Source organism: Hippopotamus amphibius, chromosome 15, assembly GCF_030028045.1.
Source record: "Hippopotamus amphibius kiboko isolate mHipAmp2 chromosome 15, mHipAmp2.hap2, whole genome shotgun sequence".
NCBI lineage: Eukaryota > Metazoa > Chordata > Mammalia > Artiodactyla > Hippopotamidae > Hippopotamus > Hippopotamus amphibius.
The window spans coordinates 2,220,662-2,246,063 of NC_080200.1; the positions used below are offsets into that span (position 1 = coordinate 2,220,662).

General features: G+C 56.4%; 1 protein-coding gene across 6 annotated transcripts; it reads right to left on the reverse strand.

Moving 5' to 3' along the window:
- Positions 1-1,598: 1,598 nt before the first annotated feature.
- Positions 1,599-22,312, reverse strand: TLE2 (TLE family member 2, transcriptional corepressor). 6 transcript variants are annotated; one of them, XM_057708775.1, is made up of 20 exons: positions 22,026-22,312; positions 21,829-21,926; positions 21,409-21,472; positions 20,901-20,945; positions 18,076-18,138; positions 15,426-15,500; positions 15,013-15,193; positions 14,635-14,654; positions 13,247-13,354; positions 12,872-12,916; positions 12,163-12,312; positions 10,504-10,642; positions 9,532-9,692; positions 8,403-8,479; positions 7,296-7,545; positions 6,705-6,952; positions 6,427-6,574; positions 4,651-4,801; positions 3,427-3,503; positions 1,599-1,891 (listed from the first exon to the last, which is right to left on the reverse strand). In XM_057708775.1, exons 1-20 carry the CDS (start codon positions 22,047-22,049, stop codon positions 1,784-1,786), a joined length of 2,232 nt encoding a protein of 743 aa, XP_057564758.1. In that variant the 5' UTR covers positions 22,050-22,312; the 3' UTR covers positions 1,599-1,783. The 6 variants fall into 6 exon arrangements, 5 of the variants coding, with proteins under 5 accessions (XP_057564758.1, XP_057564757.1, XP_057564759.1 ...); XM_057708774.1 differs by having other exon boundaries at positions 15,013-15,196; XM_057708776.1 differs by having other exon boundaries at positions 7,353-7,545; positions 15,013-15,211.
- Between the last annotated feature and the right edge of the window lie 3,090 nt (positions 22,313-25,402).

Consider the following 25,402-nt stretch of genomic DNA (forward strand, 5'->3'; position numbering starts at 1 on the left):
CTTCTTTGGTGGTGTTTGTTTTTGGCCAGGCTGCCGTGGCATGTGGGATCTTAGTTCCCTGACCAGGGATCGAACCCGTGCCCCGGCACTGGAAGCGCAGAGTCCTAACCACTGCACCACCAGGGTAGTCCCTGGAGCCCTGCTTCCTGCTCCACTGAGTCATCTGATCTCATGGAGAGATGTTTCCCAAGCCCTGCCTGCACAGTCCTAGGGGTGGGGTCCTTGGTCCTTCCCAAGTTACCTGTGTCCTGTTAGACCAGTGCTTCTCACCCGGGGTGGGGAGCCTAACCCCCAGGGGACCCTGAGCTATGTCTGGAGACACGTGGTTTGTCAGGACTGGGGGGGCTCCTGGCCTTGGGGGGGGGGCCAGGGATGCTGCTGGGCACCCTACAGTGCCCGGGTCAGCCGCACAACCAAGAATCATGCAGCCCCAACGTCACCTGTGCCAAGGGCGAGAGACTAGCCCACAGGAGGGGCTCTTGCTGGCCAGCACTTTTCCACCCTCTCAGGAGGGCTTTGCAATCACCATTTGCTCACCCTGTCCTTCCGGGATGAGCAGTGTCTTAGGCGGTGCCAACGGGTCTGGTCTCCATAACCGGAGAACCATCCTGTCTCCATTCTGTGCCCTCAGAAACCACCTGGGGGTGACGGTTTCCAGCAGGGACCCTGCCATCCTGCCATCTCCCTCCAGGAGTTTCCCAGCAGCCCCCCTGCTTTGCTCCCCAGTCCCTTCTAATCCATGGTCCTCGCGGCAGCCCCCATGAGCTTCCAGAACCCAGCTCTGATGGCTTCACTACCTCCACCGGCCCCTCTCCGCACATCTAGCTCACATTTCCATGGGCTTTCTCTGCTTAAGCCTGATCTGGAGCCGAGGAAGCACCCCTACCCCACCCTGCCCTCCTGGCCTCCACCATGTCGGAGCAGCTTACCTCTGAAACCTTTGCACATGCTGCCCCCTCTGTTTTCAGCACACCCTTCCATGACTCTTCTGAACAGCTGTTTCTCCTCCTTTAGGTCTGCTTGGCACCTGACCATGGGCCGGGCTCTTAGGAGTTATCTCTGGGTCTCAAAGGAAACACGACTGCACCCCAGATACCTTCATGGTCCACCATATTCCCTAACCCTTTATACGTGGGCAGGGTCTTGGGATGAGTCTGTCCAAAGGGTGGCAGTAAAGCAGATACATGAAGCTTTTCGGCCAAGGATGTAAAAGCATCCCCCCTGATACACTGGCCCCCAACGCTACACACTGAGGTGGTAAAAACTCCACCATCCTGGAGCCCTGAGTGTCTGCTTGGAGTCGAGGCCCACCTGCCACACGGGCGTGAGGGAGAAATAAGCATCTATTGTTTCAACCAACTGAGGTCTGGGGCTGTTTGTTACACAGCACAATGGAAGCCACATGGTCCAATACAACACCCGTTTCTTGTGGTCGATCCCACAGTATTTCATGCAGAATGAATTCCTTCTGTGTCCAGGTGAGGAAAAAGAGGCTGAGAGAAAGAAAGCCACTGACCCACGGCCACACAGCTAGAAAGTGGCCTTCCCTCAGGAATGGTGCCCAGAAGTAGCAAAGGTCCCCAGCTCAAGACAGGCAGTTGTGATAAATACATTTATTTCCCCCAAATCTCCCTGCACATCTGGCCCCACATCCAGCAGGGGAGGATGTGAGGGGTCAGCCAGAGAGCAGATGAGATTTAAGTGCTCAGGGTAGGACTGGAGAGGGGGTCCTGGACGCCCCTCCCGGAGGAATCAAGCCAGGGGTACAGGGAGAAGGGGGGTCTCAGTAGACCACCTCATACACGGTGGCCTTCTTGTCCCCGGAGCCTGTCACGATGTACTTGTTATTCCCGGAGATGTCACAGCTCAGCACAGAGGATGACTCCTTGGACTGTTGAGGGGGAGGGGGAGAGAGAAGGGAGAGTGAGGCCTGGCCGAGGCCAGCACGGTCTGTTCATGCTCCTGACCACCTGCACGTGCAGAGGGACGAGGCAAGATGACTGCCCCCAAGGCTGAGCCTCTGGTCCAGGCTGGGCCCGAGACAGGCCCAGCATGGGGAGCCTAGTGTGGGTGGGGAAGGAGGGTGACACATTTTCCAGAGGAAAGCCCTTTGGAGCTGAGCCTCTGGACAAGTGACGATGTTCCTGGGAAGAGTGGGAACTAGGTTCTCTAGAACTGGAGAACCGTCCTTTCCTCAGAAGCTCAGAGAGGGCGTGCACCACACCTGAGGCCACACAGCACAGCACAGCAGAGAGCTAAGGCTTACAGCAGGGTGACCTACACCAGTGCTCAGCAAACTTTCTCTTCTCTTTTTTTCTTTCTTATTTTCTTTTCTTTCTTTTTTTTTTTTGGCTGCTTGTGGGATCTTAGATCCCTGACCAGGGATTGAACCTGGGCCCTTGGCAGTGAAAGCACCAGAGTCCTAAGCACTGGACTGCCAGAGAATTCCCTCAGCAAACTTTTTATGTAAAGGGCCCAATAGTACAATTTTGGGCTTTGACCTGAAAGCTCATTTAAGTCCAAATGAGCTCTGACCAGTAAGTCCAAAGACCAAATCTTTTTTTTTTTTTAACAACCCTTTAAAAAGTGTAAAAACGTCCAGCAGGATGGCTATAAGAAAGACACCAGAGCAAGTGTTGTTGAGGATGGGAGGAACCGGAACCCTCACACACTGCTGGCGGGAATGGAAAATCTGGAAAACGGCCTGGCAGTTCCTCCAAAGAGTAAACAATTATCAGCAATTCCACTCCAAGATATCGGCCCAGGAGAAATGAACACATGCCTGCACTCGGGAACCCGTACAGGAATGCTCACAGCAGGGTGATTCCCGGCAGCCAAAACATGGAAACAACCCTGGTGTCCTCTGGCGGGTGGTGTATAAACACGAGGTACTCCCTCCCCAGAGTGGAATATTAGCCTTAAAAAGGAAGGAGGTCCTGACACCTGCTAAAACGTGGATGGACCTCGGGGACGTGATGCTCAGCGAGAGAAGCCAGACACAGAGGACACAGACTGTCTGGTTCCACTCCCAGGAGGTCCCTGGAGGAGTCAGACCCACAGAGACAGGGAGTAGATGGTGGGGGCCGGGGGCTGGGGGAGGGGCCGGGGAGTCCGTGTGTCATGGGGACAGAGGTTCCGTGTGGGACGAGGAGAAAGTCCTAGAGCTGGAGGGTGGGGTGGCTGCACGACAGGGTGAATGTGTTTACTGCCACTGAGCCGTGCATGTGATGATGGCTGAAATGGCAAATTTTATATGTGTTTTATCACAATTAAAAACAACAGGCTGTGCACAGATGTAGCCCTCGGGCTGACCGCCTGCTTTAGGAGCTCGTGGCCAGCAGGAACACTCCCCTGTTCAGCACGCCCGCCCCCACCGGGTCCCCGGGCACCTGGCGTCCTGGGGTGGGGACCTCAGGCAGGAAGTACCTGGAAGATGCTGGCTCCATAAGGCGTCCTCCAGGCGTTAAGCAGGTTGTCCTTCCCGGTGCTCACGAACCACCGCCCTGCGGGAGGGAAGGTGGGGCATTCAGGACGGGGTGGACCCCAAAGGAAGCCAGGGCTGGGGGCTGTGGGCAGAGGCGGGGCAGCCTGGTCTGGCCTCTCACTGCCGTTCCCCCGCCTGTGCCCTCTCCTGGGGGGCAAGAGGCCCCTTCGCTGAGGCTCCAGCCTTCCCCGCCAAGTTCCAGATGGTGAAGCCAGGCCCGGAAGAGCTCCAACCGGCCTTCCAGGAGGGGGAGCCGCAGGAGAGGGTTGCCAGATAAAAACAGGGTGCCCTGGCGGTCCAGTGGTTAGGACTCTGTGCTCTCACCGCCGAGGGCGTGGGTGCAATCCCTGGTTGGGGAACTGAGGTCCCACAAGCCACACAGCACGGCAAAAATTTAAAAAAGGAGAGAGAGAGAGAGAGAGAGGGAAAACAAAAACAAAAACAAACCAGGTACCCAGTTACAGTGGGATCTCAGATGAACCACACATCATTTTTAATACAGGTGGGTCCCAATAGTACAGTATCTGTTTGTTATTTTAAGTATATGTACGTTCCGTGAAATATTGATACTTGGGACATATCTATACCGAAAAAAAATTTTTTTAATACTTGTCTCTTTATTTATTATTTATTTTGGCTGCACCAGGGCTTAGTTGCAGCTTGCAGACTCTGAGTTGCGGCACGTGGGATCTAGTTCCCCGACCAGGGATCGAACCTGGGCCCCCTGCACTGGGAGCACAGAGTCCTACCCCCTGGACCACCAGGGACGTCCAAACAAAAACTAATTTTTTTTATTCTCAGTATATCCCACGCAATATCTGAGATATATCTGCACTCACACACGAGTTGCTATTTAGTATACCTATGTCCCATGCATTTTGGGGACATACTTACGACAATACATTGTGTGTTGTTCAGTGTTAAGTATATCCCACAAAATGCTTGGGATACACTCACGCTAACAAATTCTTTGCGCTTTAGAGTATGTCCCGTGTGGCACTTGGGACAGAAGTATACTAAGGAATGCTTTGCTGTTTAAGATTCAAATGTAACCAGGCATCCTGTGTTTCCATTGTAGGTTTTTTTTTGCTGTTGTTGCGTTTTGTGTTTCCGCAACCGTGCCCCAGCGCCCTGGAGTCCCCGCCCCGGGGCCCCAGCACACACACCGCAGGAGGCAAACTTGAGCGAGAGCACGCAGCTCTCGTGAAGATGCAGCTGGTACTTCTCGGGCTTTCGGACGTGCAGGATCTCCACGTTGCTGCTTTCCATGCCGACCGCCAGCCAGTCCTGGTTGGGGCAGCGGCCCAGGGAAAAAATCTAGGGGTGAAGGGGGAAGAGAGGAGATGAAAAAAAACCCCTTGGGATGTGGGGGGGATGCCCAGAGCTGGGGGGGCCGGGGGCGGGGGGGGGGGGAGAGGAGACGTCCAGCGCTCTCCCGCTACAGCTCCCGCATAGAGAGGCAGCTGGCCCTGGGCCTGGAGCGCAGCAGGCATCTGTGTGTCAAATCATTAATATTAATCAGAATTACACGGAACCCCGGGGCCTCACATCCATTATCTGCTCTGAACGCACAGCAGCTCTGGGAGGGAGGGGGGAAGGGAGGGAGCGAAGCCGGCGAGGACAGGAGCTCCCCTTGAGCAGATGGTGGAAGGGAGGCTGAGGCCGCATCTAGCTCAAGGTCACACACACAGCAAGTCCGTGAGAGACCAGGCCTTCCGACTCCCAGCTTGGAACGTTCCCCACGTGCCAACACCTCTTTTCACTTTGATTTGAAAGGACTCGGTGGCCTCATCAGTCTGTGCCCCGTGCCCAGCATGGCATAGAGAAGAGTAAGACCCTTGCCCATCCTAAGCCTCTCGAAGTCTTACTGACAAATGAGACACATGTGGAAAGAACTATACGCTCACAGCAGAGAGAAGATAGGAAGGTTTCACATGTTCCTGGCCATATAGAAGCATTCCTGTATAAAGAATGGGGGCCTGTGGGATGGGAGATAGTCACCATGGGATCACCAGATATGTATGCCACCCACCTAAATTTTGGGGACAGGGGATGGGTAACTATACCCACCTGCACCCCTAATTTCCCTATCAAAGGGACTTTCAAGCTAAAGAGAAGAGAAGATTAAAAAAAAGAAAGAGTTTGGGAGCTAGTGCCCACAAGATTTCAAAGGGGGGGGGCGCAAACTGGAGATGGGTTTTGAAGGATGAGTAGGAGTTTACCAGTGGGAGAAAGGAAAAGAAAGTCATGTCAGCCAGAGGGCATAGTAAGTGGGGAGGTCTAGAGGTGTCACAGGGCATGGTGTGTGTGAGATTAGAGCATAGAGGTCTTAAAGAACAGGCCAAGGAGCTCACAACTTGCCCCTAAGGCAGTGGGAGACAGGATCTGGGTCCAGGGTATCTGAAGACCTGTCCTTGACTCTTTGCTCAGCCCCAGGGAGCCCCATGATTCTGTCCAGGCCCTTCACCACGTCCATCAGCCTGACCTTGCACAGCAGCCCCTACAGAGACCTCTCTGTGTCCAGCTTCTACATCAGCTCCTATCTGTCCCCCAGGGTTGACAGCTCCCCCATGGTGAAGTCCTGGGTGGGGAGGTGTCAAGAGCTCTCAGTAGGGTGAAGAGGTTGAAGGCTGGGAGAGGAAACCAGCTACGCAAGAAGAGACAAAGGAACGGGGGAATGTCTCGGCAAGGACATCTGGGAAGACGATCTGAGGGTCTTAGTAGCCCCACAGCTTGATACGAATCAGCTCCTTTGTGCGTCCCTGTGTCTGCCTTTGAAGAATTAAAGAGGAAGGCCTGTGGATTTGTGTCAAAGACAAGAAAGGTGGACAAAAGACAGCAGGTATTTGGTCCTGCCCGGCATCTGGGAGTGGGTGCCTCAGGGAAGAGGGAGGCCAGATTCCTGGAACTTGTGTCCCCCTCTCCCAGACCCCCCGCGGCACCTGGGAGCTGAAGTCATGCTGCTGCAGCTGGCGGCCCTCCCGCAGGTCCCAGCAGCGCACGGTGTTGTCCAGGCCCCCTGTCCAGAGCCGAGTGCCGTAATCAGAAATGTCGATGCAGCTGGCCCCATCCGTGTGGCCCTGGAACTGCCTGGAGGGAGGAGGGCCCAGGTGTCCACCCTGGAGGTGGTGCTGCCCCAAGCATCCTCCCTGGCGGCCCCCACAGCACAAAGGGGAGATGGCAGGGGCGTGCCCGAGGTCACAGGGCACCGGCCACCCACCTGACCATGGTCTGGTTCTGCAGGTCCCAGACCACGATGTTGCCGTCGCTGCAGCAGGAAAAGCAGACCTTGGCGTCGGGGCTGACGGCCAGGGCGTAGCAGGCTGGCGCCGAGGAGGTCAGCTCCGCCTTGATGCGAGGGGTGGGCGCCGCCAGGTCCCAGATGGACAAGGTGCTCGCCTCACCGCCCACGATCAGGCTCCGGCCGTCCGGCAGCAGCTTGCAGGACCGAATGTAGTTGTCCCGGTTCTGGGAGCGGAGAGAAGCAAGTGCGTGGGGGAGGACCCCCAGCCAAGCCTGCAGGAGCCCAGCTGAAGAAGCCACCCCAGCGGGCCCATAAGCTCCACCCCATTGGCCCGTAAGCCCCATCCCTGTTGAGCTACAAATCGTATCCTGTTGGTCTATAATCTCCACCCGTGGGTTCCCTAAGAACTCGGCCCGAAATTGGCCAAGAAGGCCCACTGGTTGGCCTATAAAGTCCACCCACTGGCCCCCAGGTAGCTTGTAAGCTCCACCCTGGTGGGCCTGCAATCCCCGCCCCACGCGTCGGGGGGCCCCGCCCGTGTGTCTGCAGGCTCCGCCCCACCCTCACCAAGCAGTCCAGCTGGGCCACTGGCGTCTTGGCGCCCGGCTGGCCCACGTCCCACACCTTCACGCAGCCCTTGCCGCCCGTGTACACGTGCTGCGTGGTGCCGCTGATGGTGACCGCGCAGACGACCTCGCCGTGCGCCAGCGTGTGCAGCTGCCGCGCGTGCCGCGGGATGCCCGCGCCCACCAGCGCATCCGACGGGAAGGGCACCGGCTGCATCTGCCCGTCCGCAGACACGTGGAAGGAGTAGGCCCTGGGCGGGAGGTGGGGCATGACACACGCGGAGCCGGGACCCCCCCTAACCCTCACCCCCCTGCCTGTGCCCCCATGCGTTCAGGGACCGGGCACAGTCAGCATGATGAGAAAGAGGGAGGGGTCCGGCCGTGGCCTGGTGCCTGGTCAGCCAGCACTCAGTAAACATCCGTGGAAGAGAGGATCCAGGAAGGTGCCCTGTGAGCTCCAGAGAACACAGTCCAGAAGCAGCCCCCTGCCACACGGGGCCAGTGAAATTTAAAGAAATTTAAAATTTCAGGGATTCCCCTGGCGGTCCAGTGGTTAAGACTCGGCCCTGCCATGGCAGGGGGCGCGGGTTCCATCCCTGGTCTGGGAACGAAGATCCCACATGCCGTGTGGCACAGCCAAATATGTTTTAAAAATAAGAAATTTACAATTTCAGTTCCTCAATCGCAGTGACCACATTTCATGTGCTCAAAAGCCTCAGATGGCTGATGGCAATCAGATCGGACAGCCCTAAGTGTAGAACATTCCCGACACGGCCTTCTACCGATCGCGGGGCCGGGTTATTCTCTGGGGTGGGGGGGGTCCAGTGCACTGTAGGGTGTCCAGCAGCATCCCTGGCCCCCACCCACTAGAGGCTGGAAGCACTTGGGTGTGACAAGCAAAAATACCACCAGACATCACTAAATATCCTGGAGCAGGAAGCACAAAATCTACCTCCGGCTGAAAACTACTGGTCTAGATTTTGCTGGTTACATACCTCTCTATCCAGAGATCAACTCTGGGAGCTCCAGTTGTCTTACAGGGAAGCCCAACCCCCACCCACAATGTAAACACCTGACAGGAGGCAGAGAGCCCCACCCTGGTACTCACGGCTTTCCCCCAGGGATGGTGGGCAGGGAGGAAGAGATGGACGACCCTCGCAGGTGTGGATGCGACTCAAATGCCATCTGCCAAAACGCCAACGGGGGTGTCACAGGGCCGTGACTCAAACCCACGTCTGCCCTCTCCCGTGCTCACTTGCCATGTCCCTCTCTGTTTATCAGAGGACACCCTCCCCCAATTTATCAGCTCCTCCCCAAGAAAGGGGAGGTGCCCTTTCCTCTACCCATCCTACAGATGGGGAAGTGGAGGCTTGGAGTTCACATGAGGGAACCCCAAGGTCTCTGACTGGGGAATCCTACGGCCCCAGAGTTGGAAGGATCCTGATGACTCTTCATCCAACGGGCAGAACAGGGGTCAGCAAACTACGGCCCCCTGCTTGTTTTCGTAAATAAAGTTTTACTGACATACAGCCACGCCCATTCCTGTATATGTTATCTATGGTGGTTTTGAGCTGTGAAGGCAGAGTGGAGTAGTTGTGACGGGGACCAGCTGGTCTGGCCTTTTACAGAAAACATTGCTGACCCCTGTTCTACAACATCCCTTGCAAGTGCCCAGCCAGCCTTGGGCCTGAGACAACTCCAATGACAGGCATTTTATTCCCTCTGGTGGCATCTACACCCACTTCAGGATGGCTCACTCTATCTGTCCCAGTACTGCCCTCTGGGGCCCACACAGACCCTGTCTCCTCCCCCTGCCCCAGCTCAGGGGTCTCATGCCTTTCCTTCAACTCCTCCCCATGGGATATCACTTACAGTCCCCTCCCCAGGCTAGTCTTTCCTCTGCAATCTACCAGAATCGTCGAAGTCCCTTAAAAATCAGGGCAAACAACTGTACACCAGGCTGAAGGGGACTCTCACATCCCATGGCTGGGGTTCTCTGTTTCTCTTAATGTAGCATGATTGCAGTTGCTTTTTCCACAGTCCCAGATGCTTATTTGTATTAAGCTTGTAGGGCCACTGAGACCCTCAGATCGTCTTCCCACATGCACTTGCCAAGCCAGGACTTTCCTCCCTTTCCCCAGTCCCTGGTCTCTCCGTGTGTCACCGGTTTCTCCTCCCGGCCCCCAGCCCCTGGGCCCTGCTGACACCTCCTGGCATCTCCCACCCTGAGGACTCACCATGGGGGAGCGTCCATACACCACAGAGCCGCTGACCTGGGGGGACAGGTGGAGGCTGACATAGGAGCTGGGCACAGAGAGGTCCCCATTAAGTGCACTGTGGGAGCCCAGGCTGAAGGATGTGGTGAAGGGACTGGACAGGGTCAGAGGACTCCTCAGGGCTGAGTGAGAAGAGACAAAGACAGGTCTTCAGACACGCTGGATCCAGATCCTGCCTTCCACTGCCTTGGGGGAGCTCCAGGGATCTCACACTCTGGCCCAGCACCCACCATACCCCTGTCCTATCTCCAGACATTTACAAATGCTGCTCCCTCTGGCCAAACAAGTCTTTCCTTTTTCTTTTTCAGTTGTTGAACTCCTACTCATCCTTCAAAACCCAGACTCAATGTCCAGCAACATCTCAGGAACCTCCTTGAGCCTCCCCACTCCACTCCTAGCCTCCAAGCTTGCCCATCTGGGGTCCCTTCCTCTGCCTGAGCCCTGATCACACAGGGCTGGGAGTTTTGGGGTCTGGGTCTCCTCCCCCACCATCTGGGAGCTCCTTGAGTGCAAGCTCCAGGGGTGGTTTCTTTCTGGAACTCCAAAACCAGCACAGAGTCTGGCCATAAGACAGAAGGGAAGAGCACCATGCTAATGATGGGGAAAGTGAGGCTCAGAGAGGCTGATCACTTGCCCTAGGTCACACAGCTGGTGCGTGTCCAAAGCTTGCCTCAAACCCAAGCCTGTCTAACTCCAAAGCTTGTCTTTCCAGTGCACTGGACTCAAACGCCTAAGTGAGTCACTTGCCCTCTCTGGGCCTCGGTTTCTCCGCCCATTATGCCAAGACGATGAAGAAACGGAGGCCCAGAGTGAGTCATGGGAAAGGCAAGGCAATGCCCTAGCTGGAATCCACACATCCTGCCTCCTGTACTCCCCACCATTTTCTAGAACTCCCCGGAAAGGAGGCCAGAGCTGGCAGGCACTGGTGCTCACCAATACTGTCCGTGGAAGGTGCTGGCTTGGCCGCGAGCTGGCGGAGGTGACTGGCCGAGCTGGGCCCGGGGGTGGACGCATCCTGGGGCGGGGAGGAGTCGCAGGACTTCGAGGCAGGGGTGCTGGCAGGAAGATCGTTCTGGGGGCGGGGGGGAAGGGCAAGACTGAACACCCCCAGGCACCTGGTGCCTTGCAGCTCAAGGATCTGGGCAGAAGGTGGGTGGGAGACGGGAGCAGGGCAGGGCTCATGGCAGGTACACACGCACCAGGGGAGCGGGCCCCACAGCCGATTCCCCTGAGCACGGGGCCCGCGTGAGTGTCTCCACGCATTGCAACGCCAGGTGGACACCTGAGTGTCCGCCCTCGGGGTGCGCACACGTGCACGCCCACCGGAACCCTGCGAGCTTGGGAGAACTGCGCATGCGTGGGATAGGGTGCAGGACGCAGCCACAGGGTGAGGGATGCGGGGAGCATTCCTGCATCTGGGGCGAGGTGGGCCCACGGGGATCATGGGAGAAGGCGATGCACAAAGTTAGAGGCTGTCACATCCTTTACGGCCAAGGATCAAACACTAGGATGGGATCTCCAAGCAGGAGACCACAGTATGCTCCCAGATGCAAGACCCGCACCTAGGACAGCTGGGCGCTCCCTTGCTCCCCACGAGGAGGGGCTGTCCCCCACCGCTGTCCCTCCCCATGCCGACCCTGGAGGAGAGGGGAAACCGGCCCTCCTTCACGTAGGAACAAGCTGCGTCTCTGCTTTCTGCCACCCCTTCCTTTGCCTCTCAAGAAACTTCGCATCCTTGTCTTGTGTGGGTTGCACCCTATCTTTCCTTTACACCATCACACGTTTTGTGACAGCCACACTCGCACACCCACGACAGGGTATGGATGGGGCCAACATGGGGACGAGGCGGGGGGGGCCTTCTGGGGGCTTCTCCATTAGAACAGCGCTGCCGCTCCCCCTCTGTGTCTCCTTGGAGTGGGAGGAGGGCACAAGAGATGCAATGGGAGCCCCAACCTTGGCGGTTGCCATAGCAACCTGCTGGGAGGGGAGGCCTAGAAACCGACACGGTCTCCCCGGTAAGCGCAGGGCAGGGGTCTGGGGAAGATTTGGGGGCAGGGACAAACGGAGCTGAACTGAGAATGCCCCGGGGAGTGCTTTCAGGTGGTCCCTACAGCTGGCAGTAAACATCAGCAGGCGCAAGGAGAAAGTTGTTCAGATAGGAATCATCTTTCCTTGCAGGGACCACATCTCAGGTTGGGGCTGGTGTGTCCCCAAGGCCTTAACGCTCCCAGGGCTGAAATCAGCCTAGCCAAGCCGCCAGTTCTATAGTTTCACTGTGTTTATTTTCACCGGATCTCCTATTTATTGCAAGAGATACTTGGTTTCTACATAAGATGGTGAGTTGCCTTCTAATATTATTTACAAAATTGCTTTTTCAGATTTATTGAGGTTCCACAGAGTGAGTCCACTTTGGAAAAATGACCCAATTAATGTAGAGGTGGTTTTTAGGAAGGCAGCAAAATAATCACGAAGGGAATCCTGGACCACATCAGCCTGGTTCATTTCTCATCACTCCACATCTAACGTGGTAGCATCTGTTTCCAGATCCCCAGGAGGAACAAAATGAGTTTCAAGGTCTCCCCTACTCCTTACCAGGACAAGCTCCTTGGCTCTGGGGAGCGGTGAGCCAAGGCTGGAGGCCAAGGAGGCCGGACTGTCCACAAGGTCCCGACGGGCAGGGATGCAGATGGGTGCCTTTCCACACGGGGTGGTCGCTGGGCTGGGGGGCTCTGAGGGTTGGTCCTGGGTTGGAGGAGGTGATGATAAGTGGGAGGGCAGGTTGAAGTGGCAGAGGAAGGAGAGGCCTTCTCTATACCCCAACCTCTAGACTGGGCACCTAGGACCCACCCTGGGAGGATTATGAAACCTCCCTGTGCCTCAGTGGACTCATCTGTAAAATGGGTTCAAGGATATAAGCACACATAGCAACGACTATATATGAGTTTCGCTTTGTTTCCCCCTATTGAATAGATGAGGAAAAGTGAGGCCAGGGAAGGGGGTGTCACATGGTGACACATGGTGAGCCAGGGCTTGAAGCCACTTCCATTGCCCACCTCCAGAGTTCTCCGGGCTTCAGGTTCCTCACCTGTGCTATGGAGAGGAGGTCTGCCTGGGGTGCCCCGGTTTCCCCTACTTCCCCTAGCCCCGTGCCACACGCATCGTAGCCATCCCTTAGAGAGGCCAACACCAGGACCCCCACTCCCTCTGGGCCCCCCAACTCCCTGGATAACCCACTGCCTGCACTGTGCCCAGACCTCCCAGTCCTGAGGTCAGAGCAGGAGGACGCTGGACCCCGACTCACCTCGTCCACCACCAGGTTGTAATCACTCTTGTCCTCGTCACTCTCCTGGGGGGACATGGGGGAGAGAGCTCACCCTGGCCATGCCCCTGCCTCCACACCCCCTTACATCTCCTGGGAGGGTTTAGATGGGATTCTGGGGCTTGGTTCATCTGCTCAAATACAAGGGAGGCTGCAGGGGGGAGTCCCTCAATGAAGGAGGATGGAGGAGATGGAGCTGAGTGCCCAAGAGGTGCTGTATGGCCTCAGTTTACTCCTCTGTGCAGTGGGCATCCTTACCTCCTTCCCAGTTCTCAAGCCACAGGGGCAATCAACCTCTCAGGTGGGTGCGCCACCCCACTGTCTGCCCGCCCCAGTCCAGGCGTGCCCCCCACTCACATAAGGTCCCGACAGATCCTTCTCCTCGGCTCTCTGCTTCCCATGGCCCCCCGGGCCGCCAGGTCGCTCCTCTTCCACCACACTCTCCGGGGGTGAGGGGGATGCACTCTGCAGAGACACAGGCCCCAGACTGCGTCCTGGCCCAGCCACAACCAAGGGTCCCCATCACTGTCATTAGGATCTGTACCTCAATCTTCCCATCTGGGAAAAGGGACCTTTCAAGGGCAGACTCAATGGGGTCGTGACAACCACAAATGTCCCCAGACATGGCCCAGGGTCTCCTGAGGGGCGCTGGTGCGAACGGAGATGAGCTCTAAGTGCAAAATGCATTTGCGTCTTGGAGACGTAGTACAATAAAGAGAATGGAAACGATTCCATTAAAACTGTTTTATGGGACTTCCCTGGTGGCGCAGTGGTTAAGAATCTGCCTGCCAACACAGGGGACATGGGTTTGATCCCTGGTCCAGGAAGATCCCACATGCTGCAGAGCAACGAAGCCCGTGCGCCACAACTACTGAAGCCCACGCTCCCAGAGCCCATGCACCGCAACAAAAGAAGCCACCACAATGAGAAGCCTGTGCACCACAACAAAGTGTAGACCCCACTCTCTGTAACTAGAGAAGCCAGAGCACAGCAACGAAGACCCAACACAGCCAAAATAAATAAATAAAAAATAAAAGTTGATTACAGGTTGAAATATTTTAGATGCATTGTGTTAAATAAAATTTACTATTGAAATTCATTTCACCTGCTTAACTTTTTTAATGCACTACCAGAAAATTTACAGTGACGTTTACACAAGGTTGAACATGTGATTGAAACTGCATAGAAACACACACACACACACACACACACACAATGAGTGCTTGTAAAACCATGAAGTGGGAATAAGGCCTGTGGGTTGCACCCATGTCAGTTTCCTGGCTTTGATACTGTATATTAGTTTTTGCAAGATGTTATCATTGGGCCAAGCTGGGTGAGGGGTACATGGGACTTCCTTGTACATTTCTTTGCAACCTCCTGGGCATCTGTAATGGTTTCGAAATTAAACACGTTTAAAAAAAATTACCTACAGGGCTCACATGACATTTCTATTGGTCAGCACTCCTGTACATGATAAAACAGAGTAGATGAGGGATAAATGAACAATGGCAGGATGGGTGGAATGCTACCCGGACATGCATTCATTTATTCAACTGCAAAACAATCGCTACAGATCAAAAATTTTCAATAAATAAAACTCTGGTCTTATGGGCATTCCCTCCTGAAAGCAGGATTCCATCTCCTTCTGAGGCCCCTATCAGCTCACAACAAGCAGCTTCAGCCACATGTGAATACAAAGCAAATGCTAGATAAGAGGGCAAGTCCCCCACGCCCCCTCAACTTACCCTGCTCGGGGCTCTCTCCACTGGCGGGTGGGGGCGAGGTAAAGAGAGAGAATGAAAAAGAAAGAAGGGTTTGTATCCCATGGTGCCAGAGCGCACAGCCCTCCACAGTGTATAAACCCCCCTTCCGAGCTCAGAACCCCTCTTCTCCTGCCAACACCCTTGCAGTGGAGCATTCCTTCTCTAGATCATTCAGATAGCCGCCCAGAGAGGGACAGAACTTGCCCAAGGACACACAGCCCATTGGGAACAGAGCTGAACCCGCAATCCTGCGGTCCCTTTCGTTCTCTCACATTCTGATGAGTGTGCTGGTCCTGCCATCCTCTCCCGATGCCCCCTGCCGTGCCCCCCAGCCACTGCCATCCGACGATGTCCACTCACCTCTGGACCCCTCGGCCTCCACGCCTGCCCGGTCCTCCTTGGCGACCGCGGCCAGCTGAGCCTGGGTGGCCAGGGCTCCCGACAGGGCCAGCAGCCCCGTGGCACTGCCGCCCACCAGCCCAGCCGGGCGAGGGGTGAGGGGCACAGGGGGGGCGTGGTGGGACAGCGGCTGGAGCTGCTGCTGCTGGAGAGGAGGGGGCTGGGCCAGGGGCGGGCGGGGGCGGGGCCCTGGCACTGCCCCCCCCCCACCCCCCCCCCCCCCGCCCAAGAGGCTACGTGGAGAGAGAGTGGGGACAGGGTCCAGGCAGAGGGGGCACCCTTGGCGTCTCCAGGGCGGCCAGAGCCCAGGCCCGCTGCCCACCCGGCACCCCCAGCTTCACCACCCGCGGCGGGGCGGGGGCCGTAAGACTCACCCCGATGAGGCTGTTCAGCTCCCCAACGGTCACCTGCTTGGCCCGCTCCACGGCCTGCAGGACTTGCTGTTGATGCTGGGGGGTGGGGGCGGGGCGATCAGCAGAGCCCCCCCCCCCCATCTGCTCGGAGCCCCCACCTCCCAGGCAATATCCTCTGGCGCCCCTCTTCTTCTCTCATTTCTTTTTTTTTTTGGCCAGGGGATCTTAGTTCCCCACCCAGGGTTCGAACCCGTGCCCCCTGCCTTGGGAGCATGGAGTCCTAACCACTAGACCGCCAGGGGAGTCCCTTCTCTCGCTTGCTCTATTTTCTTTCTCTCCCTCTCTCACTTCCCTTTTAAAATCATGACACAAAGAAACAAAGCATTTAAGTGCAGTTCAAACTGATAATTAGAAGTCGGGGGTTATAAATCAGGGTCCCTCCCTCGGCGCTGCTGACGTGGGGGCTGGGTCGCCCAATGTGGGGGGTCGTCCAGGGCACTGTGGGGTGTGGAGCAGCATCCTCGGTCCCACACACTCGAGCCAGGAACATCCCCAGTGGTGACAAGCACCCGTGTCCCCAACATCACCCAGGGTCCCCTCGGGGCAACGTCTCCCCCAGCAAAGAACCACTGTACAGGGACTTCCCTGGTGGCACAGTGGTTAAGAATCCGCCTGCCAACACAGGGGACGCAGGTTCGCTACCTGGTCCAGGAAGATCTCACGTGCTGTGGAGCAGCTAAGCCTGTGTGCCACAACTACTGAGCCCACATGCCACAACTACTGAGCCTGCGCGCTACAGCCACGAGCCACAACTATTGAGCCCATGTGCTTAGAGCCTGTGCTCTGAAATAAGAGAAGCCACCGCAATGAAGAGTAGCCCCTGCTGGCTGCAACTAAAGAAAGCCCGCACGCGGCAACAAACACCAAACGCAGCCAATAAATTAATTAGTTAATTTAAAAAAAGAGAGAGAGGACCACTGTACAAATCAGTACCTGTGTACCAACCACCCAGGTCACAAAATGTAAACGGGCAGCCTCTAGATGCCCTGTGCACCCCACCCTCATCCCGCCCTCCTTCCTTCCTCTCCCCGCCTTCCTGTAGTGATAACATGTCCTTGATCTGCCCTGTTGGATACGGAAGCCACATGGGGCCACTGGGCACTTGCAGTGTGGCTGGTGCACCTGAAAATGGAAAGCCTCCTTTAATTTAATTTAATAGAAATTTACAAGTAAATGTAATATAATCCATTTTAAAAGAAATATAAATTAATACAAATGTAAATGGCCACACATGGCTGGTGTCTCCTGTGTGCACTCCAAGGCCACTTGTGTCCCGTATGGGGCATGCCTGTGACAGTGTGTCCAGGCCAGGGGTTAGTACATTTTGACTATAAATGGCCAGAGAGTCAATATTCTCTGCTTTGCAGGCCAGAAGGTCTCTGTTGAAACTCAACTCTGCCATTTCATGGGGAAAGCTGCCATAGACAATAAGGCCATGAGTGGGTGTGGCTGTGTGCCAATAAAACTTTATTTATAAAGCAAGTGGAGGGCCGGTGATTTGGCCCTCTGGCTGTACTTTGCTGACTCTTGGTCTAGAAGCATGGAATCTGCTGGGGCACACATATGTCTTAATTCACTCCTTCCTACAGTCTTTTTACCCTGTTTTCTGTGGTTTTGACCTTTCACACTCTGGGCCATCTTGTCCCGATCCTGGGCTTCAGACCCCATCTCTAAGTCTGAGACGAGACAGAATCTCCCTCATCCCAAGGGCCCAGAAACCTCAGATTTGATGGGGTCCAAACCAAGAAGAGCACCAACACAGTGAGGGCCCCCAATGCATCCATCCTGTGTCAGAATCTGTTCTCTTGTCTCTCTGGAGACAGGATGCTCCCGTGGAAGCAGGAACAGGGGATGCAAAGGTCCGGAAGAGGTTGGAGCTTTCGCACAAAGGCTAACTTTACTTTTTAAGTTTCAGTGAAGTGGTGAAATGCTCACACTCTATTGTTTTATCTGCACTGTTCCACCTTTTTTTATTACTGTGGTTACAAGTATATAAGAGCTACCTTTTTAACCATTTTTCAGTGCATAGCTCAGTAGCATCAAGCACATTCACTGTCCTGCGACCACCCCCACCCTCTTCCCAAACGGAAACTCTGTCCCCATGAAACACAGACTCCCCACCCCCTCCCCCAGCCCCCGGCCCCCACCATCTACTTCCTGTCTCTGTGGATCTACTCCTCTAGGGACCTCCTGGGAGTGGAATCAGACAGTATTTGCCCTTTTGTGACTGGCTGATTTCACTCCCCATAATGTAGGGACTAAGTCCTAAGGACTAACTTTGATTGGGTGTTTACTAAGCACCCAGCATCATTTTTTCACCATCGTGTATGTATCAACGGTTCTAAATGTCATGACAGAGGCACAGAGAGGACAAGCCACTCGCCCAAGGCCACACAGCCAGGATTTGGACCGAGGCAGCCTGGTTGCAGGCTTGAGGCCCCGCCTTTCCCTTCAGCCAACAGCCCCCTCTGTCCCTGAAGCCCCAGCCCAGCCAGTGCCAGGCCCCCAGGCCACCCGGCAGAATCAGTGCATGCCGCATCTCCGCAGACGCCCCACCCCCACCCTTCTTCCAGCTCCCCTCCCCCACGCCCCCCCCACCAAGCGCACTCACCTCCTGCGTCAGGAAGGGGATAATCTGAGCACAGATACCACTGAGGCGCTTCACAATCTCAGCCTGGCGGGAAGCAACGGGGAGGAGCCTTGGAGGGGGCACTGTCAGTACAGGACCTCCACTCCAGGGCGTAACAAGCCTCTGCAAAGCTTGGGGTGAGGGAGAGGCCCCGTCACCCATGGGTGCAAGTGTGGCACACGGGCTCAGGGACAGACGGAGAGCCTGGCGAGGAGCCCATCCATCTGACGTCCAGGGCAGCCTTGAGCCGGAAGACAGGACAGATACACCACCCGCCAGACCCCCCCCCCCCGCCCCCGACAAAGATTCCCAGAAAGCAGCTGCGCAGCCGCCCAGCACACACTGGGGCCCCGAGGAGCTTTGAGTCTGAGCCCCGGCTGGGCCCAGGTCTCTCCTGGGCATGGCCCCTCTCTGGGTCGTGCCTGCGCCCTGGGACTGCAGTCAGGAGGCCTTCCCAGTGCACCACAAGCAGGGGTGTGATGCTGTGATATAAGAAATATACATTTAGGGACTTCCCTGGTGGCACAGTGGTTAAGAATCCGCCTGCCAATGCAGGGGACAGGGGTTCGATCCCTGGCCCGGGAAGATCCCACCTGCCATGGAGCAACGAAGCCCGTGCGCCACAACTATTGAGCCTGCGCTCTAGAGCCCCTGAGGCACAACTATTGAGCCCATGTGCCGCAACTACTGAAGCCTGTGCGCCTAGAGCCCGTGCTCTACAACAAGAGAAGCCACTGCAATGAGCAGCCCGCGCACCACGACAAAGAATAGCCCCCACTCATCGCAACTAGAGAAAGCCCGTGTGCAGCGGCAAAGACCCAACCCAGCCAATAAATAAATAAATAAATAAATTTTTTTAAAAAGGAAACAAAAGAAATATACATTTAAGGGGGAAAGAATCTGAAAAAGAATAGACACATTCATATATAACTGAATCACTGTGTTGTACACTTGAAAGGAACACAAGAGTGTTAACTATACTCCAATAGAAAATAAAGTGAAAAAAAAAGAAATATACATTTGGTCTTTGCCCCAGTTCCTGGTACAGAGCTCCTAAAACCCTAGGGATTTCTGACTAGCAGAGGCAAAAGGAGCAGCTTTTGTAATTCACAATAAGCCCATTTCACCCTCAGGAGTTTATCACCAACCCCTGACCTCCAGGGAGCGGACAGGAGCTGAAGGTTGAGTCAGTGACCAATGGCCAGTGGTGAAACCAACCGTGCCTAGGTCATGAAGCCTCCCTAAACATCCCCAACCCAAGTGGTTCCCAGAGCTGCTGGTGGGTGGACACGTGGAGGTGCTGGGAGGGGCGCCCCGAGGGGGCATGGAAGGTCCATGCCCTTCTCCATACCCTGCCCTGTACATTTCTTCCATCTGACTGTTCCTGAGCTATCCTGTATCATAAACGGGTGATAGGCGGTAAGAGCTTTTCCGAGTTCTGTGAGCCATTCTAGCAAATTATCAGACCGAGGAGTGGGTCGCGGGAATCCTGATGTATAGCCCGTGGGTCAGAAGTCCAGCAGGCCTGGACTTGCGATGGGCATCTGAAGTGGGGGCAGTCCTGGGGGGCTGATCCCTGAACCCTCGGGGTCTGCACTTGACTGTGTTAGGATTGAGCTGACGTGTAGGACACCCAGCTGGTGTCAGAGTTGGAGGACTGGTTGGTGTAGCAAAAACTAAACATTTGGTGTCAGAAGGACAGGAGAGTAGATGGAAACTGGTTTCACCTGCAGGCTTCATCTGGGACCGGGGCTGAGCAGGGGATGCCCCACAGAGGCTCAACAGAGGGCAAGCGTGTGGGTGGGTCAGGGGGTGTTTTGTCAGCCTGTGCTTTGCCTCTGCCTGAGTGATAGGAGTGCTGTGTGCTTCTGGGTGAGGTTTGTGTCTTCCACCTGCTACCAGGAGGGTAGAACCAGGCTCCCAGGGCTGGGCCCTACCCCTTACCCACCATCCCATAAGGGGATCTATTTAATGCACCCATGGGACCACTCCATGCTGCAGGCAGACAAACCACCTGCCACCTACACCAGACCCGACAGAGCCCACAGAGACTCAGAAAAGCAGGCCAAGGCAGGCACTCCCAGCCCACCCCCACGTCTTCCCACTCACCAGAAAGACCCTAGGCTCTACCCATTGATTCTAATACCCTGATGGACAGAATCCAAGATTCCATCAACCTCAGAATCTCGGGGTCCATCTCATCCCCTTAGAAACCATCAGGATACATGGGTGGTTCACTGGTAGAATTCTCGCCCGCCCTTAGAAACCATCAGAAAATCTCGAGCTCCGTCTCAGAATCTGGGGGTTAATCCTGGGCAGCTGGAGTCAAGTGCAGAACCTTCACGTCTAACTCAGGACCCTGAGATCACACTCAGAAACTGAGGATGGTCTCAGAACCTCAGATCATTCAGGTTCATCTCAGAACCTTCAAATCAGCAACATTGGGGTTCATCTCCAAACGTCAGACACACCGATCTGAGAGGGACCTCTAAGACGGTCCATTTGTCTCCCTCCTGGGACAGAAGTCCCTCCCCAGCCCGGCTGACCAGGCTGCTGGCTTCTGCTACGAGCCTTCCTGGACAGGGACACCTGGCCCCTGCCCACCGCCTGCATCTCTCGTAGAGAGATCTCCAAAAGTTCATTTTCCTTTCATGAGGCTGAAATCTGGCCTCCTGGTCCCAGAGAGTTCCGGATAAGACCTTTGTTCCCTGGATCTGTGAAGGCTGGAGCGCTGGGTCCCTCTCACAGCTTCCAGAACCCACCCACCCCCACCCCACTGGACACCCTTACCCCCGACACACAGGTACCTGCTTATGCATTTCAATGTTGAGCCCGTAGGACATTTCATAGTACTGCAAAGGAAAAGCCATCTGGGAATGTCCACTGTGCCCATGGATGTCCAGCTGCACTGGGTGACGCTGGGTCTTCCAAAAGCCCCCAGACTGGGGGAGAAATCACAGCAGGACCCAGAGCCTCCCAGCTCCTTGGGGCCCAGAGGAGAAAGCAGGACCCCCTCCATTCTCCCCAGGGGGGTGGGGAAGGTGAGCCGTGCCCAGAGATCCTGGGCCCTCAGAGATGGCCATGAGGAGAGTGGGCATCTTTGCCTCACTGTTCTTAAAAGACGGGAGGACCCTGGGAGACAGGCCGGGATCCCAAGCAGCCCACTATACAGATGAGGAAAAAAGAGGCCCAGAGGGACCCAGGGCTTGCCCCAGAGTGGTACGAGAGTCGGGGTTCACACCCTCGCGTGTTTCCACTCACAGCCACGCCCTCTTCCCCACTGCTCCACCCCACCCCATGACAACTCCCCCTCACCATGACATAATGTCGCTGCATCTCTGTCTTCTCACTGGCCAACTTCTCACACTCCAGCTTGAGGCTGGGAAGGAGACCAGGCACTGGGATCCCACTCTCCCTGCCGCCTCCCCTCCCCAGCAGGGATACCCACGGACCCCTTCTGGGCCAGTTTCCAAAGTGACGGAACTGGCTCTCCCCCGCGGCACTTCCTCACCTCCCCGCACCCCGCCTCCCGCCCCCTGCTCCCAGGCCCGCCCCATCCCTGCCCAGCCCTGGACCTCCGTCCTTCTCACCTGCGCTCCTACCTGGAAGCCCTCCCCGCGCCCCTGGGACCCCTCCCTCCTCCCTGCACGCTGGAGGCCCCGCCCCTCTCCCCCAGGTGAGCCCCCAGGTGAGCTCCCGGGGCCCCTGGGGCGGGGCGCCCCCCGTCCCCCGCACCTGTGGTACTGAGCCTGAAGAAACTGGAATTCCTCTTTGATGCGGTCGCAGATCTCCAAGATCGAGAACTTGAAGGGCTGGCCGGACTGAAGCGGGGTCTGGGGGCGATGGGGCGGGGGGGGACGCCGAGGTCTGAGTTCCCGGACGCCCGGCGCCCCTTACCCGCCCCCCCCCCCGCAGGCCGGGCCCCCACGCACCGGGTGCCTTCCCTGGGGGTACATCCTGCCGATCCGGGAGGGCCCCCCCCCCACGCCGCCGGAGCTTGCCGATATGGGGGGGGGGGGACGGCGGGGTCGGGGCGAGGCTGGGGCGGGGGGCTGCCCGAGAAAGAAGCGGGCAGCGGCGTGGGGCAGGGGACCCCGGAGTCCCCCGCCCCCCGAGCGAGCGCGCGGGGGCGCGGGGACCGAGGCGCGCCGAGGTCCCTGCCGGGCGGGGGGTGCGCGGCCGGCGCGGAAGGTCGGGCGAACGGCGGCCGGTTTCGGAGGCGCGGGCGGCGGGCCCCGCGCGGAGCCGCCTCCCTCCGGCGGGGCTCGGCCGGGAGCCGCGGGCAGAGCCGCCTTAAGGTGGCGCCGCCGCCCCCGGCCCGCCCACCCGGGCCGCCCGCCCCGCGCACCCCCGCGGCCCCGGGACCACTGCCTCCCTTCCACCAGGGACCAGCGGGGAAACTGAGGCTCGCGCGCAGCCCCGCGGACGCCGCCCCCTCGCCCTTCCCGAGGGCCCAAGAGAGAAAAGCCAAACAAATACCTAGTGGCGCACTGTGGGTGTAGCTTGGTGGGGAGGGGGGTGTTGGGGGCCAGAAATGGCCTTTCTGAGGAAGTGGGCTAAGACTTAAGGATGGGGAGGAAGCAGCCCTGCCTGCAGGGAAAGGGACCAGGTGGGGGACAGAGCTAGGCCCTCACCCTCTGGGGGCCTCAGTGTTCACATCTGTAAAATGGCAGAGGCAGGGGCTATTTTAAAATGACGTGGCACATGAACAGCCCTCTGCCTGACCTGGCCCGGAGTAAACGTCCAGAGATGGGAGTTGCGTTCCCATGGCCACCACCAGCAGACTGGGCTGTCTCCCCTCACAGACTAGGGGCTCCTAGAAAGCAGAGGTACCAAGAAGGGTGAAAACCAATCTCTGTCATCGGATCAAGGTCTCTCTGAGGGCAGGGGCTCTATCTCCCATCGCAGACCACAGATATCCGGTGAGGTGGGAGGTGGGACGTTCTTATTCCCATCTTACATATGAGAAACTTCAAGGTCATTTGTTAAGTCAATCAACAAACAAACATATTGAGAGCCCACTGTGGACTAGACACTGCTCTAGGCACAGCAGCTCAGCAGGGAAAAGCCCCAGCCTTGCGTTAATATTGGGACCTATGTCAGTAAGAGAGTAGGCAGAGGTGTACAAAAGCCCTATCAAACTTATTGAGCATCTATGACATGCCAGCCATCGTTCCAGGCGCCAGGAATACAGGGAGGATGGAGAACAGATTCCTGCCTTCTCTGAGTTGAGGGGATAAGGCAAGATCGCAGCTTGGAAATTATGGGATTAAGTGTGCGTACAGAGAGGAATTTGGGGGGGCAGTTATAGAAATAACAGAGGAGTCTACTTATCTGGGGTGTCTGGGAGAGACCTCTTGGAGGAGGTAACATTGGCGATGAGGCCTGAAGGATGAAGATGGGCAGCCTTCGGAAGGGAGGGGAAGAGAAATCCTGAGGATAAAGATATGAGTGTGTATGTGCATGTGTGTTAGAGGAGGTGAGTATTCAATGGCTCCCTATTGCCATCAAGGTAAAGTCTAAACTCCTCCCTCTTCCCACAAAGCTCTGCCCTAAACCCCTCCCCCCACTTCCCTGATTCCCAACTCCCTTCACTTTCACCCTCATTCACTCTGCTCCAGCTACATGGGCTCCTCCTGCTCTTCCTCCAAGTCACCTGGTACAGTCCTGCCCCAGGGCCTTTGCACTTCCTGCTCCCTTTACCCAGAATGCTGTTCCTTTACTTTTCATCATTCAGGTCTCTGGCTCAAATGTCACCTCCTCAGAAAGGCCCTTCCGTGCATGCACTTAAGCAGTAGTCAGCCACTCCACCCTGTAATTCTCAAACACTGCATCCTATTTCTCTCTTTCTAGGTCCTGTCAGAGTTCATTTTGTTTGTGTTTTGTTTTGACATGATTGTGTTTCTTCGTGGGCTGTTCTCCTCCTTATTTGTCTCCCTCACTAGGCTGTGTAGGCACAGGGCTCCTCTTGGTGCCTGCAGAGCCTGGCACACAGTAAGTGCTCAATAAATGAACAGGCAGTGGCATAAGAAGAAGGAACAGCAGATTCATCTAAAGCCAGAAATCACTGGCCACAGCCCTGCTGGGGAATTCTAAGAGACAGGGGGTTCCACAATTCCATGATGCAGCAGCTCCTCATTCCAAGTTTTGTGGCGGCTGTGAAGTCCTAATTCCAAAACCTTTCCAGGAGGTGCCTTACCTCCCCTGGGAAGACAACAGCTCCCCTCTCTGGGCCACTAGTCCAAGCAGTGGTACCCTTTCCTCATCCTCTACTCTTTCCCAGCCTGTATCTTCTCCTGGGCCTTCTCTTGTCAAAAGGCATCCTCAAGTTCAACGGCTCCTTCTTTTTTTTTTTTTAATTAATTAATTTATTTTATTTATTGGCTGCGTTGGGTCTTTGTTGCTGCGCACGGGCTTTCTCTAGTTGCGGCGAGCAGGGGCTCCTCTTCCTTCTGGTGCGCGGGCTTCTCGTTGCGGTAGCTTCTCTTGTCTCGGAGCACGGGCTCTAGGCGCATGGGCTTCAATAGTTGAGGCATGTGGGCTCAGCAGTTGTGGCTCACAGGCTCTAGAGCACAGGCGCTGTAGTTGTGGTGCACGGGCTTAGTTGCTCCATGGCATGTGGAATCTCCCCAGACCAGGGATCAAACCCGTGTCCCCTGCATTGGCAGGTGGATTTCTTAACCACTGTGCCCCCAGGGAAGTTCCCAACGACTCCTTCTTGACCCTCATCTCGCAACTCTGCCTGAGCAGTCTTTCCTCTCCTTGCCCCCGCGCCCTCCTGACCTGCCGGCCCTCCTTCCTCTCTGAGGGCTGGTCTCTTTCCTCCACGCCTGGTCACCTGAAGGTCACCTTTGCCCACACGTCTGGTTGCCCAGGCTCTGAGCCACCATGTCCTCTTGGAGGCTTCAGGCATCACCTTCATGAAGATGACCCCAAGCTCTGGCTCCACCCCTGGTCCCTACCCTGAGACCCAGCCCTGTGGGTAGGGTCACCAACTAATCTCCCCTGGATGTCCCCCAGGCCAGTAGATGCGGCATCTTCCCCTCAGACCTGTCCCTCACCCTGTCAGGCCCCAGTCCACCTTGATCCCCCAAGACCTCATCCTGGCCTCTTCTCACCCCTTCACCAGCCATGCCACCCTGCTGTCCATCCACACAGCCCCCTACCTGCACCAGCCCTTCATCCTCTCCCATCTGGACCTTGAGCAACCTTCTTGTCACCTTCTGTTTGAGTCTGGCCCTCCCTCACTTAAAACCCTCCTATGGGGGCTTCCCTGGTGGCACAGTGGTTAAGAATCCTCCTGCCAATG